This window comes from Dendrobates tinctorius, unplaced genomic scaffold (assembly GCF_039654945.1).
Source record: "Dendrobates tinctorius isolate UK_male_01 unplaced genomic scaffold, ASM3965494v1 ptg000016l, whole genome shotgun sequence".
Lineage (NCBI taxonomy): Eukaryota > Metazoa > Chordata > Amphibia > Anura > Dendrobatidae > Dendrobates > Dendrobates tinctorius.
Window position 1 is genome coordinate 30,405,014 of NW_027361684.1, and position 20,334 is coordinate 30,425,347.

The 20,334-nt window shown below is 44.9% G+C and overlaps 1 protein-coding gene across 1 annotated transcript in view; it reads left to right on the top strand.

Annotated features, from left to right (window-relative positions):
* The first annotated feature begins 3,505 nt into the window (after positions 1–3,505).
* Positions 3,506–20,334, top strand: part of COL26A1 (collagen type XXVI alpha 1 chain) — a 799,303-nt gene continuing 782,474 nt past the window's right edge. Inside the window, exon 1 of the mRNA XM_073565618.1 lies at positions 3,506–3,772. Coding sequence (XP_073421719.1) covers positions 3,621–3,772 — 152 coding nt within the window. The 5' untranslated portion in view covers positions 3,506–3,620. The remainder of the gene's footprint in view (positions 3,773–20,334) is intronic.

A 20,334-nucleotide genomic window follows, 5' to 3' on the forward strand; every position in this document is an offset into this window, starting at 1 on the left:
CTTTGAAGTATCGGACGGTATCGCTCAACTCTAATACTGACCTACAAGGCCACCGATAACCTGTCTCCCCCATATGTCTCTGAGCTAATCTCCCAATATCTTCCCTCACGTAATCTCCGATCCTCCCAAGACCTCCTTCTCTCCTCCACACTTATTTGCTCCTCACCCAACCACTTCCAAGACTTCTCCCGAATAGCCCCCATCCTCTGGAATGCTTTGCCCCAACACGTCCGACTATCAACCACATTCGGATCCTTCAGACGGAACCTGGAAACCCAGCTCTTCAAGAAAGCTTACAGCATGCAATGACCTTGCTACCTCCTCACCACTACTGGAGCTACCTCCTCAACCAACACCAGAGCTATTGCAACCCCCCAACCTACTGTCTTCTTCCCTATAATCCTGTAGCATGTAAGCCCGCAAGGGCAGGGTCCTCTTCCCTCTTTATCAGTCTGACATTGTTAGTTTAACTGTAAGTGATATCTCTAATTTGTATATAACCTCTTCTCGTGTACAGCTCCATGGAACCAATGGTGCCTTATAAATAGATAATAGTAATCTATATATACTGTATAATTGCCTTAAATTGTCCATCATCCACTTCCGTCTGGATGTCCCCAAATCCCACAATCCACCAAGCCGCACCGGAAGTACAACGACCGCCATTTTGGAACACCCAAGTTATGCTGCTCGGATTCAGGCCGCTGCTGCGATCCCGACCGCCACTGGGATCCCAGCTGCCGCTAGGATCCAGGCTGCCACTGCTATCCCGAACGCTGCTGCGATCCCGACCACTGCTGGGATCCCGGCCGCTGCCTGGATCCCAGCTGCCGCTCGGATCCAGGTCGCCGCTGCGATCACGAGGCTGTGAAAGGGGTGTAGCGAGGGGATATAACGAGAGGGGTGTAATGAGAGGGTGTAATGAGGGGGGGAGTAATGAGAGGGATGCCGCCGCTGGACCCACACCAGGACCCACCACCTGATTACACACGCTGGATCCCGCTGCTGCCTGCCCACCCACCTCTTTGCAGTCACAGCCAGCAGGAAAGACCGCGGCATGAGGCCTGTGCTGGAGATTGGGTGCGTCTTTGGGATGTGTCTTTCCTGCCGGTTGTGACTGCATGGAAGTGGGTGGGCCGCGACCCCCAGCACCACAAAGCTGCCCCCATCGTGATGTTACTGCCCCCTCGATGCGATAGCATCGGGCACACATCTAGTAATAATAATAATTGGTACTGCGTGCTTATATCCAGCAGGCGCTGTAGAAACAACTGACGCTTGATGGGTTTGCCAAGTGTTGGACCATCAATCATGTGATATTGATTTTGATGACCAATCCAGTGAATAGGTTGTGTCAGTTTATTGTGGAAAACTTCTTTAAATACAATGTATTTTTTTAGAATTTTGACTTTCATATGGGTCGCCCTCCCAGGGCCGTGGGGTACTCGGTATCGGGCCGGTGTCAGGGGGATGTGTCACAGCAGCAGTGACCCAGTCCATGGCCCTGGATGTCCAAGTAATCAGGGGTGTTGATTGGTGGTTTGTAGTTAATGGAATAGTTCGTGACGCCTCCTGTGGTGTTCGGCAAGTGGGATGTTGGGCCGACGCTGCATGCAGATCCTCTGGGGCTAGTGTGTTGCAGCCAAGATGGTGAAGCTCCCCACAGGTGGAGCTGTAGCCCCAGGGCAGTGTAGATGTAGGGGCAGAGGAGAGGTGCAGGCGGTGTAGAAGCTGATACCCAGATGTAGTGGTACAGGGTGTGTTGGCGCAGGAATAATTGGAGGACACCATGACGTGCAGTTCCAAAGCAGTCTGTAGCACACACAGGTGCCTGCCTCCGTGCTGTGTCCTCCGGGTCAGGGACTCAGTCAACCTCCAGATCAGATGGAATGCTCCCTTCCAACATGTGCCTTTCTGAACATCTCCTCTTATAGCGCCTTTAAGTGTGAAGTACTCCTAGTACTGAGTTACACTGGAGTGCCTCCTGACAGATGTTCCCAAGAACTCTACTTGTATGGCAGACAGCTGTAGCCTGCTTCGGGGACCCCTCTCTCCTGAGTCCCGGCTCACTATTCACGTTGCTGTTGTGCCCCCGAGTCTTAGATGGGAGTAGTGCATTTACAGCCCACTACTCCATCGGTGTCTGCTGCAGGACCTTCAGTATCCATACGACCTTGGGGACCGGGCCCCGGCCTTGCGCTTAGAACTTCTAGGCAGGGTTCTCCTCTAACCCACGTCCTCTCTGTTCCCTTTTACTTCTTCGTTCCATACTAATCCCTCTCTCTCATAGAAGGTCAGGTTTCAGTCCAATGTCTTTCTCCTTCTTTCCTTTCCTGTGCCAGCTGGCTCAGATCACTGAGGCAGCTGCAGCACTCCTTCCTCCATCCCTCTTCCAGGGATCCTCACTCCTCTCTGAGTGACTCTCTCCAACTGACTAACTGACTACCTAAACCTTCCTGCTCTTTATGTATTCTAAACTCCACCCGCCTCCCAGCACGTTTCGTGTTCCAATCAGGGAGCCACCAAAGGTGCTCTGCTACACTCCAAGCAGGGAGCAGCAATGTGGCTTTGCTGAACTACCATGTTGTATGGGATGCGAGTGTTGGAGCGTGGTTAGGAGCCTCCAACTCACCTGGATGGTGGGACACCACACCTCAGGAAGAGGTGCAGTACCTCTGTGGCAACTGAATCCTCAGGGGCGCCACACATATATAAAAGAGTTTATTGGAAAGCCATTTTGTACTAATAAATCATATCAGTATAAAGTATATGTACAAAATGTTGCTTATACTTTGTGGTTTTCTTTTTTAGGATCCACTTCTAGGAAAGAAAAAAAAGTGCATCAAAAGCTGCACCCATCTACCCTACATGAGCCTCATTTTAATGCATGCTCCTCTTTGCAACGTATATATCTGTTCATTTATTACTTAGCAGGTCATATGCATTCTTAATGTTAACCTACAGGCAGCGCGGTGGCTCAGTGGTTAGCATTGCAGCGCTGGGGTCCTGGGTTCAAATCCCACCAAGGACAACAGCTGCAAGGAGTTTGTGTGGGATGTGTTTGTGTGGGTTTCCTCCCACACTCCAAAGACATACCTGATAAGGAATCTAGAATGTGAGCCTCAATGGGTACAGTGTCAATAATGTCTGTAAAGCGCTGTGGAATTAATGGTGCTATAAAAATGAGTAACATAAATAAACCTTATTACTACCTTAGTGTAACATCCCCTAAATGTTGTGCTCTTCTCTCAGTCATTCATTTGTGACCTTCTCTGATAACATTGCCTCCGTGCTCTGAGAACTTTCCAATGTTATTTTATTTCGTTAGCCAATTAAGGTATTACCACTATAGGTTTAATATCAGATATTTCCTACCTCCTAAGTGAGCACTTTACGGGATGGCCACTAGGTGGTGCTAGTTACGTGCAGCGCTGATATGTCACAGCCCCCTTCCCAATGACTGCAACAAGCGTTACCAAATTTAAAGGACTTTAGCTCAGAGAATGCCTTGAGGAACCAGTTCCTGCGTTCTCAGATCAGCTCTGTAGATCCTTACAGTCTGTACATGATAAAGCCTCCTATTGCTTTCTCATATTGGAATTATTTCCCCATTCATAAAAATGAGATATCCTCTTGTTCTGCTCTGGTCTTCCAGTTTGTTGGGATTTACCTGTGGAACTGGATTTTTGTATCAGTTCCCGGCTTCCGCTCTGCAGCACAACTACCCTGATCAAAATTCAGCATCCGCAAGCGCGAGTTACTCAAATCGCAGGTAAGTGTCCAAACCGATATCCGTACCTTTATGGAAGTCGTCATTCTGCGCCAGCGCTGATTCTGTACACTTCTTCAACATTTTTAGTAAATGACGTTTGCGCACAACTACTTTAATAGGACAATTTTTCGTAAATAGATTTTTAAAAAAATCTTGTTTCGAAGTTAAATTTATTAATATCAAATAGTAAAAAATGACAATGGTTCACTTCATAGCGTATATCGTGTGATGTGATGATAAGACGTGTTGTGAACAGTGAACATATGTAATCATCATAATGTATTATTTCACTCATTCTGTCTTTATGGCATATTTAAAGGGGCTTTCTAAATCAATAAGAAAGACCCCTTTAGACCTGAAGACCTTAAATTATTGGGGGCTCATGGCTGGCTGCCTGGGGGTAAGCTGATATTTTCATCCTTGCCCTTGTATGCCATCAATATGGGGGCAATACCATGTAAATTGGCTTTATTTCGCTCAATATTAACAGAAGTTGCATTGAAGATTATATTCAGGTCTCTTGGACTTTATACATTAAAAAGCACAAAAACTATAAAAAATGTCTTGGATAAATTACTGTGTGGAATATTAAGAACATAACAGTTATGTATTCACATTAGTGGAAGTGAGATAAAACAAATCAGCCTCTTTACTTTCCAAAGTTAGAAAAAAATAGATTTGGATGTTGTCTGCACTTGTTCCACATTTTACCGTGCATAAAAAGACCCATAATAATCCCGTACTGCAGGTACCAGATTTTTCCTGCAGCTTTCCATATAGTGATGAACTGTCAGATTCTATGCCGATCCAAAGTTTTATCAATCACGCCTATTCCTAGCGTCTCATTAATGTGCAGCAAAGACGAAAATGAACCCATATGAACTTCACCGTTCTGAAATCACTGATGCGAGAAAGAAGCGGTCAGCATCCGGTGCCCACAGTTCTCCCTCCGGCCTCTAGAGGGGAGTGTTGTCGCGGGATGAGCACGGTTCCGTTTTCCCCCTATCGTGCGGGTCTGCGACCTGTTCTTAATTTTGTGGGGTCTGTGACATTGTTTATGTCTTTAAACATATTTAGGAGTTTTACAACTTCATGTAAAAAAGTTTAATTCACTCACTAGACCATAACAGATTATTGCAGTCACAGCCGCCGTCAGAACAGATAGTTTATACTTAGATGACTCGCGAGGCTTCGTTCACATGTTCTTTTAATAACTTTACTATGGCATGAATTTACAATGTGTTTAGACACATTGTAAAATTCTTTCAGCCCATCTCCCAGTAATCCTAAATGCTAAGTAACCCTGCACATTTTCCAGCTCCGATATACAATATCCTATGGGATTCACAACACCAGAAGCTAAGGATTGAAACAGCAGGATAATCATTACAGAAATGCCTCTAATTAATACAAGTAATTATTAATATTGTAATATTTTGTGTAAAATCACATCACGCCGTGTCTTTACACTCAGCATATATGCCATACAAATCTCCCAGGGTTTATGAAGCCTTGTTATATGCAACTGTATAACACGTGGTAGGGTTGTGTAAGTTTCCCAATATGTGCCGTCTATATGTCTTAGAGCTGGGTTCCCCAACTCCAGTCCTCAAGGCCCACCAACAGGTCATGTTTTCAGGATTTCCTTTGTATTGTACAGGTGATGCAATTATCACCTGAGCAATACTAAGGAAATCCTGAAAACATGACCTGTTGATGGGCCTTGAGGACTGGAGTTGGGGAACCCTGTCTTAGAGAAAGCCATGCACAAAAAATGTATCTACTACTATTCAGTACAGATGAAATAAAGGTATGAATATTACGGGATCGTGTGACGAAGGACATTATATGACCCTACGAATGAGTGTATCACATGCACAGGAAAGGCTTCCAGCAAACATGCCAAAACCTTTACAGGAATGCAGCCTTATTTTGGGTGGTTCATCTACCTTTTCAGGGGAGTTTATTATTTTCTATGCACATTCTATAATCCAGAGTATTAGATAACCTGATATCTATATACTCTCATGGATGCCAGAATAAAAGTAACCACTTAAACCCCATGGCTGCTCTCCTGGAAATGTCTGCAGAAAGCAGGACTATTGGCTTTGTGAATGGACAGAGTAAAGGGCTGACACTGTCACAATCCACCTGCTTCCTCCTTTCATAAAGTAAAGCAATGTAAGCAACACTTCCAGGTCATGTAATATGCAGCAGTGGCGAATTTTTATTTCTCCGGCACTACTGGTGTTGGTACTTATGTCACTACTAGAAATTAATGGAGTAATTTCATTCAATGAAACAGTTAATTCAGAATCATAGTGGCCTTTTTTAGTTATATTTTCTTAAGGGGTAATGAAGTCTTATGATACAAGTCTGCAGTGACTCTATGTGACTGCAGACTTGTAAATCCTCACATCGCACTTTCTGTGTGCTGTGAGGATGAAGGAAGTGATCCAGCTTACCGTTGCATGTAAGGCTTCTTTTACACTTGCCGTGTTTTTGCAGGCCGTTTTTGCGGTCACAATAGATTTCTATGTGGCTGCATAAACGGCTTGCAAAAACACATTGGAGCGCTGTGTCCCATATGGCCATGAGGGCCGCATATACGTCCGTGAAAAAATATCGAGCTTGCTCGATATTTTTCACAGCTCACGGACACGGCCTCCATTTAAATCAATGGTACCGCAAAAACAACGGTAGCTTGTTTCTGCGGTACAGCATATTTGCAGATTGCCTTTTTTTTCCCTGCAATTTGTTACAACAGGGAAAAACGGCGATCTGAGAAGGTTTTTTGCGGCCTGTTTTTGTGGGAGACCGCAAAAATCACGACAATACGACCCGCAAAAGCAGCCCATAAAAACAGGCCTCAAAAAACCTGGTATGTGTAAAAGTAGCCTAAGTGCTGTGATCCAGAGCATGGAGTGCGTATCTGCCTGTACGCCACAATGCCTTCATATTACTGCAGTCTAATGAACAATACGCATTAACAACTATGATCGATTTAGAGCTTCAAAGTTCAGACAATAGTAGTCATAAAAATCTTGACAAAATCAACATTTCTAACCAACAATTGTATCCAGTCCAGGAAAGAAATGAAGCCATGGACCTTTTTCAAAATAAAATGTCATCTCAAGGCATTGTCAGAAACTTTATATATTGAAAACTCTAACCAAAAACTAATGTTTCCCAACATGAAGCTCTCCAGGAATTAAAAAATAATGATAACGTCATCATCAAAAGGTTGGATAAAAGCGGATCAGTGGTGTTTATGAATACCGGTGATTATATTCAATGGATCACTGATCTATTATCTCATACCACCATTTACCAAGCTTTTGATAAATATCCCACCACTTCCTTCAGTAAATCCATATATAAATGCATTGATGAAGGGACTGAACTTAATATCTTTTGATAAAAAGGAAGAATGTTTGAAAATAATTAATCTCACCATCACTTTCCTATATGTCTTACCTAAAACACACAAAGAAACTTATCCCCTCCTATGTCACCAGTAGTGTCTGGTATTGGTTCCCTTGGTGAAAAATTAGGGGATTGGATAGATGGTCTCTCTCAACGTTTGGTCCATAGAAGAACTGGTAATTTAAAAAACACTGGTGATGTCTTAGAAGCACTTAAAAACGTCCACTGGTCCAGTAAGTTCACTTGTTTAAAATGTGATGTCACATTTCTCTACACAGCCATTCCCCAAAAAGTAGTGCTATAGCTTTAAGGTTTCACTTAAACAAATACACTGAATTTTCAATAACCCTTCAAAACTATATCATGGAAATTGAATCCCTTCTTATTAGCCACAAATATTTTTGCTATTGTGAAAAATTCCACCTAGAAATTATGGGAGTTTCAATGGGGGTCAAATACTCCCCATCTGTAGCCAACTTGGTTATGAGCTGGTGGGAGGAGTACTACATTTATACTGTGTGCGAATGACATCTGGCGGTATGGCAGGTACATAGATGATTTACTCATTATATGGCAATCTGATGTACCTGCCATTCAGTCATTTATTGACTAGATCAACTGCAATCCATTAAATATTTAATCACCAGAACGCATTCATTGAATTGCTAGACCTATACCTCTCAGTCACAACAAATGCACCTATAGCCACTGCTACTTTAGAAAAAAAGACTGCAGGAAATACCATTTTACATGCAAGTATTCTGCACGAAAAGATACAATACAGGTCATACCTGTGGGGGAATTAGCCAGAGTCAGACGTGATTGCAAATCTGAAACAGCTTCTATCAATAGAAAAAAGGCTCTGTTGTAGAGGATGCCAAAAATGTACACAAAACAGAGCAACAAAAATGGTGTAGAATAAAGATAGTAAAAAAAAATACAAAACTATGAAACAATAAAGAAATAAAGGCTACAAATAATGCAGCTCCACTCACAATGGTATTACAATATAGCAATCAGTTTGAAAAATCAGGAACATTTTTTATAAATAGCATAATTGAAGATGCTAAAGTCATGAATAAAAATATGTTGACTGGTGTCAAGAAGGGCTCCTTCTCTAGGAAATAATCTTCCAGTTTTTTGGACATAACAGAAACCACATAACTGGTTACAAACATAAGGATTTTACAAATGCAGCTCATATCCCTGTAAAAGTTGTTTGCTTGCAAAACTATGCAAAACCTTCTATGACTCCACTGAAAAAGAATGCTTCCCATAAAATAATTTATTAACTGTAATTCCACCTATGTAATTTATATAGATGCTCACTGCGCAGGCACCAGATTCCCAGCCCCGCAGTGTGAATACATCATAACACACTGCGGGGTGGGATCTGGGGCCTCCGCAACACGCTGGCGCCTGGCATGTAACAGCAACACATGAGGTGGCACACAGACGCAAGAGGTGGATGATGGACGGCTGGGAGGCAGCAGACACGGGGAGACACCATACCTCTGGGACTCAATACAGGTATGGGGCGCAATTTGTAAAAGTCTATATTTCAGTGTTACTAGGGATCAGAAACATAAGAGCCACCTTCACAGAATGCAGCCTTAGTGCTGCTGAAGGTGGCTCTTTTACTTAAAAATGCCCTGGGGGTGACAGGTTCCCTCTAAACTTAAATGAGGCTGAAGGACTATTTGTAGATCTGAAGCCTCTTTCACTCCAGCTCTATTCCCTGCCCCGCGCTGCCTCCTCCTGCTTGACTGACAGCCTCTATGCTGTATGACATTGGGAGGAGAATAGAGCTGGAGTGAAAGAGTTTTCAGATCGACAACATCATTTGCATATCAATTCAAATGCTGATTTCTCAGTAAGGGAGGAATTGACTCTCCATGTAAGGGTATTGCTGGAATTGTCTTTGAAAGACCTACATGTGTTTAAAAATAGTTTTCAGGGTAAAATACAGCTGACATATTCCCTTTAATACTGTCTAGTCTAGTTTGCACCCCATACTGGTTTGCTTTCTTTGTGCCAGAAATGTGGGCGACAATTTTGAGATTTTTTTTTTGGCTTAGTACAGGTCATGCCTCTTTCCCACTAGGTCACAACCCTTTTCAGTGAGGTTGTGCCCCCTTCTCAAACTAGAAACCAAAAGCATTTAAAACACATAAATATGGTACAAATTATAAATACAGCTTTTTGGTGCAAATTGAGCAGAATTCTGGCACATGTACAGTAGCTTGATAATCTCCCCCTTTTTGGTTGAACTCTCTGGGGTTCTTTTTATCACCAGTATCACAAAATGTTGCAGTGTTAACACATTTAATAAAGGTGGCAGGATGTACAGACCCCGCATTTACACTAGCAGTTTCTCCTGGGCCCTTTATAAATTTAGGTGGTCCAGTCTCTTAAGTAATTGTAAACAGCACAGACTCTGCAGTAAACTGGAAGGAGTTTAGTATATGTCCATTTTGGAAATATCATGATGTGCTGGAGTATGAGGCTCCTTTAATAGTCTCTCAATCTCTTTAAACATCACAGTCTCTGAGCAGCACAGTGGCTCAGTGGATAGCACTGATGTTTTGCAGTGCTGGAGTTCTGGGTTCAAATCCCACCAAGGACAACATCTGCAAGGAGTTTGTGTGTTCTCCCTGTGTTTGTGTGGGTTTCCTCTGGGTACACTGGTTTCCACCTACATTCCAAAGACATACTGATAGGGAATTTAGATTGTGACCCCCATCGGGGACAGTGATGATGTGGAATGTGTTAGCGCTATATAAAGATTATTATTATTACAAACCTATTCATAGTGTTGGTACACCAGGTGCCTCCTGCCGTTTGCTTGTCTCCTTAGCTGACGTGCACTTCTATGTTTGCTGCCTTTCCTTCAGTGTCTGGCTCTCTGATCCACTTTAGGTACCCGACTGATTTAGGGGCAATGGAAACCCTACATCACTGAACACACAGGCTCCGCTGCTCTGGGGTAATTACATATGAACCTGAAGGCTGTCGCTGTCCACTTATCGGTCGAGCATAGTCTGGTATTTCTCACTCTTTTTCTTCTTCTGGTTCTCTTGGCGCTGGGCACCATGTTTTGGACTGTTTTACTTCAGGCTTGATCTACAGCTAACACATAGCGTCATGCCTCATGATAGACCACCAATTACTTATAATTACTTATAGTTTGAAAATCTCTGCCCTGGGAACCATTTTTTCCTTGCTTTACTCTTTAGCACAGGATATACACCATTATAATTTTTACCTGGCAACCTCCAAGATCTCCATGCTACAAACTGACTATTTACTTTGGATTCTGCCACCCCATTATCTCCATTTGACTTTCTCTCTCTTTCTGGTATGGATTGTAATCCTACAACAAATCACTCCTCTTTCCCCTACTAGTCCAGCCCAAGGCATTACGTTGACCTCCTACCTGTATCTTCAAACATGTAGACATTTTGTAGGTCGTATGTTTTATCAAGGTCAACTATAACCTTTACCTAAAAGGTTTAATGTCCTTTACAGATATGCATACCAAATAAGTTGCCCTAAGTGGGGAAATAACCTGTGCTGCAATTGTAACTTATGGAATATGGTCTCTTCAACTACTGAAAAACATTTACATAAAGAAATCAGTTGTATACTCAAATGCTTTAAGGAGTTATTTTCTTCAATCTTCAGGAGCACACCACTCACCCCCCTCCCATCTTCCTGATTGCCGGAAGGAGGTGAACTACTTAATTGAACTCTTAATTGTGCACTTTGGAATTCTCGCTCAATGTGTAACAAACTCTCCTTCACTCATGAGTTTTTCCTTTCTAATTCTTTTAACCTCCTGGCTCTTACTGAAACCTGGATCCAGCAGTCAGACACTACCGCTGCTGCTGCTCTTTCATACGGGGGACTACACTTCTCTCATACCCCAAGATCAGACAATAGAGCAGGTGGAGGCGTTGGTCTGCTTCTATCACCAAAATGTACCTTTCAGGATATCCCTCAACTACCCTCACTAGTCTTCCCTTCTTTTGAGGTCCATGCCGTCAGACTCTACACCCCCTTCTCCATGCGAGTGGTGGTGGTGTATGGTCCTCCCGGCCCCTCCCATCAGTTCCTGGATCATTTTGCCACTTGGCTTCCACATTTTCTCTCCTGTGACATCCCTACCCTCATCATGGGAGATTTCAACATCCCCCTTGCTCTTCCACTCTCCCCATCTGCTACTCACCTTTTATCTCTAACCTCTTCGTTTGGCCTTTCGCAGCTTACTAATTCTCCAACGCATGAAGACGGAAACTCCCTCGACTTGGTCTTCTCTCCGGTTTCTACAGTGGATGATTTTGCAAACTCCCCTCTCCCGCTCTCTGACCACAATCTTCTTTCATTCTCTATCAAGAACTGCCAGGCTGCTCAGGTCACCCCCACTGTCCATATTTATAGAAACATACAGGCCATTAACACCCAGAAACTTATGAAGAACTTGCAGTCTTCATTGGCCCCTATCTCCTCCCTCTCATGTCCTGATTCTGCATGGAAGCATTACAATGAAACACTTCAAAGTGCCCTGGATGAATCTGCACCCCCTATAAATAGAACACCACAACACAAACGGCGACAACCCTGGCACACCCTGCAAACACGTTTCCTGCAGCGGTGCTCCAGGTGCGCTGAACGTCTGTGGAGAAAATCCAATCTACACGAAGATTTCATCCATTATAAGGTTATGCTTCGCACAAACAACACTGCCCTTCACCTCTCCAAACAAACCTATTTCAACACCCTCATCACCTCACTATCCAATAACCCGAAACGTCTCTTTGACACTTTTCATTCTCTACTCAACCCAAGAGTACATGCCCCAACCACGGAGCTCCGAGCTGACGATCTGGCCAATTACTTCAAAGAAAAAATTGACCAGATTCGACAGGAAATAATCTCCCAATCACCTCATACCATGCACTGTCCTCCCTCCCCCACTGCATCTAGCTCACTCTCTGATTTTGAACCAGTCACAGAAGAAGAAGTAAGCAGGCTCCTTGCATCTTCTCGCCCAACCACTTGCACCAGTGACCCATTTCCGCCACATCTCCTCTAGTCCCTTTCCCCTGCTGTCACCCCTCACCTAACTAAAATATTTAACCTCTCTCTCTTCTGGTATCTTTCCCTCCTCATTTAAGCATGCCGTCATACATCCACTACTTAAAAATCCATCCCTCGACCAAAACTGTGCCGCTAACTATAGACCTGTCTCTAATCTTCCCTTCATCTCTAAATTCCTGGAACGCCTGGTCCACTCCCGTCTGATCCGCTATCTCTCTGATAACGCTCTTCTCGACCCTCTCCAATCCTAGTTTCCACTCTTTACACTCTACTGAAACTACCCTCACTAAAGTCTCTAATGATCTACTAACAGCTAAATCAAATGGTAATTACTCCATGCTAATTCTCTTGGATCTCTCTGCAGCATTCGACACTGTGGATCATCAGCTCCTCCTCACTATGCTCCGTTCCAATGGCCTCAAGGACACCGTTCTCTCCTGGTTCTCCTTCTATCTCTCTGACCGCTCCTTTACTGTATGTTTTGCTGGCTCCTCCTCCTCACACCTTCCCCTTACTGTTGGGGTTCCTCAAGGATCGGTTCTAGGCCCCCTCCTCTTCTCCTTGTACACTGGCCCTTTTGGTCAAACAATCAGTAGATTTGGTTTCCAGTACCATCTCTATGCTGATGACACCCAATTATACGCTTCTTCTGCTGACATCACGCCAGCCTTTCTAGAAAACACCGGCGATAGTCTAAATGCTGTGTCTAACATCATGTCCTCACTATATCTGAAACTGAACCTGTCAAAGACTGAACTCCTTGTGTTTCCTCCCGCTACTAATGTATCTATACCCGACATTGCCATTTCTGTGTATGGTTCCACTATTACTCCCCAGCAACATGCCGCTGTCTTGGGGTCATACTTGACTCCGAGCTTTCCTTCACCCCCCACATTCGATCACTGGCTCACTCTTGTCATCTGCACCTCAAAAACATCTCTAGAATTCGACCTTTTCTTACTTTTGACTTTGCAAAAACTCTTACTGTTTCTCTTATTCATTCTCGTCTCGACTATTGTAACTCTCTTCTAATCGGTCTCCCTCTTACCAAACTCTACCCTCTCCAATCTGTCTTGAATGCTGCAGCAAGGATCATATTCCTCACCAATCGTTACACCGATGCCTCTACCTTGTGCCAGTCATTACACTGGCTACCCATCCACTCCAGAATTCAGTATAAACTTATTACCCTCACCCACAAAGCCCTCCATGGCTTAGCACCACCCTACATCTCCTCCCTTGTTTCAGTATACCATCCTACCCGCGCCCTCCGTTCTGCTGAGGACCTGAGGTTAGTATCCTCAATAATCAGAACCTCCCACTCCTGTCTCCAAGACTTTACACGAGCTGTGCCAATTCTTTGGAATGCACTTCCCAGGTCAATACAATTAGTCCCCAATCCCCAAAATTTTAAGCGTGCCCTGAAAACGCATTTATTCAGACTGGCCTATCGCCTCAACACATTAACCTAATCTATCCCTGTGTGGCACAGCCAAAAGTTTTACCATAACCAGGTTCCCCGCATCATGTTCCCACATGCTTTATGCATCCATTAGCCCTCTGTGTCTGTACTGTTACACACTTAACATTATGGCTGGTCCATACAATCAGGGCAACTGTTACCACCCACCTTTCATGTCTACCTCTTTCCTCATAGACTGTAAGTGGGTCACCCTCGCACACCCAGGGCAGTGGGGGTACTTGGTACCGGGCCGGTGTCGAGGCGGGAAAGTGTCTCAGCAGCGGTGACCCGGTCCGTGGCCCTGGGCACCCAATATCAATGGCGATGATGTTAATGGTGTTTGGTTGTAATATAAAGTTTGTGACGCCACCCGTGGTGTTTGGCAAGTGAGGTGTTAGCCAATGCTGCGTGCAGATCCTCTGGGGCTGATGGTGTGTCGCAGCTTAGATGGTGTAGCTCCCCACAAGTGAAGCTGTAACCCCAGGGCAGTGTATCAGTGATGGGCACCGGGATGTAGCAGTACCGACAGGATAAGAAGCAGACACAACACAGCGGGGTGCAATTTCTGTACCTTTACTTGGTAACTGCAGTCCAGGGTCCTGATTACAGATCGTATTGGAGCAGGGTAGCCTGGAAGCAACTCAGGGATTCTCTCTCACAGATGGGCTGTGCAGTCTCCTTAATAGCGCTGTGTGTGTGAAGCACTCCAGTCCTTAGTTACTCTGAAGTTCCTCCTGTCAAATGTTCCTAGACTTTCACTTGCACGGCAGACAGCTGTAGCCTCTCTCTCTGGGACTCCTCTCACTCTCCGAATCCCCGGCTCTCTATCCGTTTTGCTGTTGTGCCTCAAGTCTTCTAGTGGAGCAGGGCATCTACAGCCTCCTACTCCTCGGGTATCTGTGGCAGGGCCGTTCGTACCCGTACCACCGTGGAGACCCGACTCCAGTTCTGTGCGCTCTCAAGCTGAAGGAGCTCGCCTGCTGCAGCTCAACCTCCAGCTTCGCATTCCCCATCTGTACACTTCACCCTCCGCAGACTAACTGACTCTTCTTCCTCCTGGCCCTCAGGGATCACTCCTCCCCTGAATCCTGGGTCAGAGCTCCCCCTGCTGGGGAACTGTGTTGTATGCATGGATTGACTGTCAGTGAGTCCCATCATTGCCTCCAAGCCTGGCATTACCCTCCCTTGGAGGAAGGCAAAGCCAGTGTAGCGACCGTACTCCTGGGGGCGCCACATAAGCTTGCGAGCAGGGCCCTCATTCCTCTTGGTATTTGTTATAATCTATGTGATTATTGTTATGCTGTAATGTCTATTGTCTGTACAAATCCCCTCTGAAATGTAAAGTGCTGCGGAATATGTCGGCGCTATAGAAATAAAATTTATTATTATTATTATTACTGAAATTTGAGAATTCGGAGCAGTGGCATTGGTATGCCACTGGTTAGAATGGGCTTTCTCATATACTTCAGCTTTACCTCTGCACCAGTGCAAGGCGAGCAAGGTCATGGAAGCTAACCAGATCCAGAGATCTAGCAAGATTCAGAGCAGTGCTTGCAAGCTTTATAGTAAACAGTTTGCAATCTTGCACTCCTTGCCTAGGAAACCGACCACCTTTGATACAACAGACCCAAGTCTAAATAAAAGTATTGAGCTTAATACAAAAATGTATATTACATTTCAAACAAAAGCAGTTTTACAGACTGATCTCAGCTTGAAAGTAGGAAGTTTTCCTTTCCGTGTACATTGGAGGTATGGAATGGTCATATCTCATTATTTAGTTCTTAAATACCTCCCAACACATGGCCAAGCTCACTCCCCACATATTTGTTAAATGCAACAAGAACTGCAAAAAGCAAAATAATAAGGCCAGAAACAAGAGAACGTGAAGGTGTAGATAGGAAAATAGCAACTGCTTGAACCGTCAAGGGACCAAACACAGCACACATGTTCTGTTGTAATTGACTGGTTTAATTTATGGCGACATTTAGTCTCTGAAGTGTAAGTTGTTGTATGACGGTGAGATCACAATATCAATGTCATTACCAGTTTCAAAATATTGGTCATGTCAGAAGGGACTGCTGTGGGTGTATGGGGAGAGGTAAATACTCACATTGTTTTTGGCTTTATAGATTTCCTATGGGAAGGGTAACCTAGAGGAAATGATGTCACATTTATGCTGCTGTCTGGGACATATCTAGGACTGTCAGAAGGAAAGCTCTTCTGTTCACATCAGATCAGGAGAGGAAACTGTAATATAGAAAATCCTTCATGAAATAGGTGATTTTTGTGTTTTCTTGTTTTTATAACTTTGGTGTATTTACTGGTCACTTAAATGTTTGTTCTGTCTCATACACGGTGTTTCTTATACGCATATCACTCCAGTCTTGTATAAAAGGAGTAATTACATAGAGCACAGGTGTGTTTTACTCAAACCACCCATTGAACTTGCTGTTGGGTAATCCATGAGCAGAAGACGTCATGTGCGACTGTATTTGTGGACTGTAAGACCTCGTTCACACAGTCGGGGTTACATGTACGTGTTCTGTTTTTGTCATGGACAGAACATTTACCTCTTACAATCTATGATATGTTTTCTTGAAATGGCAAATACAAGTTTATGGGTCTGTAAAAAGCACGAGGGCAAGGGCTTTGCCCTGCGATTGTTGATATTTTCTGTGTGTTGTATGCATGTTGTGTGTGTGTGTGTTTGTGTCCACACAACATTAGTTAAGATAGTTAGGTGTAGTATTAGAAAAGGGGCACTGAGCTCAACAAGTGAGAAGACGTCTGAGAGGTTAACTGGGAGGAGTGGCTAGACAGGAGGAAAGTACCAGATAGTTTCCCTGCATTTAGTCAGTTGAGCTGGGGGTAGCGAACAGCACAGGACAGGAGTAAAGAGCAGCGGAGTGCCTACAGCAGTAGCCAGCACGTTGTGGTGTTGGAGGCCTTGCAGTCAGGGACTGGGGACTGTAAGGCTAGTGAGACAGAAGAAGGAGTCTCGTTCGGTCAAGTCAGCTAGCAAGGAAAAGCTGAAGTGACAACCCAAGCCAGTCTAATTGAGTCCAGCCCTTGTCTGGAGAATTGCAAGCCAGGGAGTTTCGTGGAAGGATCCCTGTGGGAGTAGCAGCTGGAGTACGGGAGCTTTGTGGAGAGTTCAGTGAGCTGTGAAACTAAGATACGAACAGGAGCAACAGTGCCTTTAGGGGGTGAGCTGTAATGGAAAAGTCAGGTACCTTCGTGGGCTGAAGTCGGGCTCTGGAGGAAGTGAAGTGTTCCATGTTCATCGTGCTCCGTGTGACGTGTCAGCTTGCCTGTGTGGTGCATATGTGTGAAGTGAAGGAAGAAGTGACGTACTGCTGTAGATGAAGATGTATTGCTGTTACCAACTAAAGAGTCCTGTTGCTGTATTGGAAGTGCTGTGCCCTGAAGAGAATAAAGCTGAGTTGTTAAAGTTGATTCCAGCCTCTGTCTGCAGTCAATTGGGTCCCCAAAGTGAACAACATATGGGTGATGAAATAGCCTCCAGCACAGTGAGTACTGGAGTGGCCGCACAAGCTACTCCCCCGACAGCTGTGGTTTTACATTTGGCGTAGTCGGCAGGATCTCGCTGCCCAAAATGGTGGCGAGACCACAGCGGAAGTGAAGAAAGAAGACAGTCTGATAGTGACTGCAGCGCTCTATAAGATGCAAATTGAAGAGAGCAGTGATGGGCAAGTGAAGATGATTAAAATACTGAATGTGACTGAAAAAATGCTGAAAAATGAGACCAAGAAACCGATTGTGACCAAAGGAGAAGATCTGCAATGTGTCCCTGTGAAACCTAAGATGGCTGCCAGCAAGATGGAGTATTCTGGCGCCAAAATGGACTGTTCTTGTCAACAAGCTGCACTTTGTGGGCGTGACAGTGTCTGGATGGTGCCAAATGTGAGCTGTCAGCAATGTCTGGTCCGCCCCTGGAAGGAGTGGTATGTGCAGCACCCTTTCCCCCTGAATGCTGAGAAGTGGGTGGAAAGGCCGGACAGAGCTCCACCCTGGAACGGGACTGGCCCTGCAGAATGTGCTGAGTGCAGCTGTCTGGACTCAGTAGAACATCAGGCACAAACCTGTAACAAAGATCCGCAGCAGGAGCCTGACATCAGTCCGGAGTTGCATCTGCCCACAGCACAGGCTGCGTTGGAGACACTGCAAGACGTAACACCCGGTACTCACCCGAAGGAACCTAGGAGGCGACCGGGATTTGGGCCGCATTCAAGAAGATGTGCCGTGCCGGAGTCACAAGGAGAAGGACCCCAGCACACCGTGGAGGACCAGCCGGGCAGCGACATTGCAATAGAGGAGATCACAGAGCCGAAAGAGACCCTGGCTTCCAGCTGGCAGAAGTTGAAGGAGGAGCTGCGACCTGGCCTGAGCGGAGCTGCGGTACAGACGGAGGTGAGTGCTGGCCAGCCTTCCGCCATCAGCGAATCGCACGGCCCCAGCGTTGTCCCTCTGCAGGGACACACGGCCCAAGTTCAGCCCCACTGAGCACCCGCACTCTCGCCAGGCGTCCCCCAAAGCCCCTGAACAGCAGCGCTTCAGCCAGGTGTCCCCTGAAACCTCTGTATCCCTTGAGCTGATGTGGATCTGTGTGCAGAGGCAACCAATGACACCTCTGCCCTTGATTTTTCCCCTCAGTATGGAGATTCTGCGGTTGCAGAGTCCCCTTCAGCCCGCACCCGGGCTTTAGGTAGAAAAAAATTGCGCAGAATGCGCACTGCTGAACTGACTTTGCTTAACCTTTTAAGTGCCTGTTGCACCATTTGGGACTGTTCTGCATCCCTCCAGGGTAAGGGAACCCTGCAACGCTCTTCTGGAGAGCATATGAAGGTCTACAGTACCTTCTTTTTGTGAAAATGTTTTTCCCCTTTTATTGTGTTTTTTTCTAAAAGAGCACTGATGCGCTCTCAAGTTTGGAGGCAATACGGCCTATAGAGAACGTTACTTTGTACATGTGTTGTAGTGATGGCCCTTCTACTAAATCGTAAGACTTGCCTTTTGTGGGGCCATAGGTCCATGGACTTTTGGACCAAGTGCGGCTGCAGCAACAGACTGCGTTTTATTACCTGGCAGCCCGCACATGCAGCACTGGACTGTATCGTACACCAGGAAGGGAGGTGTGCCCCTTTAAGAAGTGCTAAAATAACTTGTTGGAGTCCCTGACAGCGTGGACATAAGCGGTGCTCCCCTCACAGGAAGGGGGGAGGCATCTTTTCGTGTGAAGTTTTTGTAGGTGGACACACGCGTTGTCAGATTGTAAAATGGACACTACTGTTTTTTTCAAAGGAAACTTGGACACTTGAAGTGCTCTCCTCACAGGAAGGGGGAGAAAAGGACACTTGTACTTTCCTCTGAAGAAGTCTTATATATGGACATTATTGTTTTTCTCATGTGATATACTTTTGTAGAAGTAATAAGAATTTTGATATGAAGAAAAAATATATAGAAACGTATATATTTATATGTGATGGTGAAAGTGTGTTTATGCTTAGTAGAAAAAAAATGGAAAAAAAATGTTTTTGATATATTTATAGTCCAATGTAAAACAAAAGGGAGTTTATGCTTAATGGTAAAATGTACAGTATTTACAGGTTTTACTGAGTAAGAATTTTATGTTTGAAAAAAATTCTGAAAATTAAAAAAAAAAAAAAAAAAAAAAAATGGAACTTTAACATGCAGAGGTATACAAAATGTATAGTTTAAATTTGAATTCTGATTTTGGTACACCCCGGCATTGCCGAGGACGGCAATGGTTTCAGGAAGGGGGAATGTAAGGAGGGCAAGGGATTTGCCCTGCGATTGTTGATATTTTCTGTGTGTTGCATGTTGTGTGTGTGTGTGTGTGTGTGTGTGTTTGTGTCCACACAACATTAGTTAAGATAGTTAAGTTTAGTATTAGAAAAGGGCCACTAGATGGGGGCACTGAGCTCAACAAATGAGAAGATGTCAGAGAGGTTAACTGAGAGGAGTGGCTAGACAGGAGGAAAGTAGATAGTTTCCCTGCATTTAGTCAGTTGAGCTGGGGGTAGCGAACAGCACAGGACAGGAGTAAAGAGCAGTGGAGTGCCTACAGCAGTAGCCAGCACGTTGTGGTGTTGGAGGCCTTGCAGTCAAGGACTGGGGACTGTAAGGCTAGTGAAACAGAAGGAGTCTCGTTCGGTCAAGTCAGCTAGCAAGGAAAAGCTGAAGTGACAACCCAAGCCAGTCTAATTAAGTCCAGCCTGTGTCTGGAAAATTGCAAGCCAGGGAGTTTCATGGAAGGATCCCTGTGGGAGTAGCAGCTGGAGTACGGGAGCTTTGTGGAGAGTTCAGTGAGCTGTGATACTAAGATACGAACAGGAGCAACAGTGCCTTTAGGGGGTGAGCTGTAACGGAAAAGTCGGGTACCTTCGTGGGCTGAAGTCAGGCTCTGGAAGAAGTGAAGTATTCCGTGTTCATCGTGCTCCGTGTGACATGTCAGCTTGTCTGTGTGGTGCATATGTGTTAAGTGTAGGAAGAAGTGACGTACTGCTGTAGATGAAGATGTATTGCTGTTACC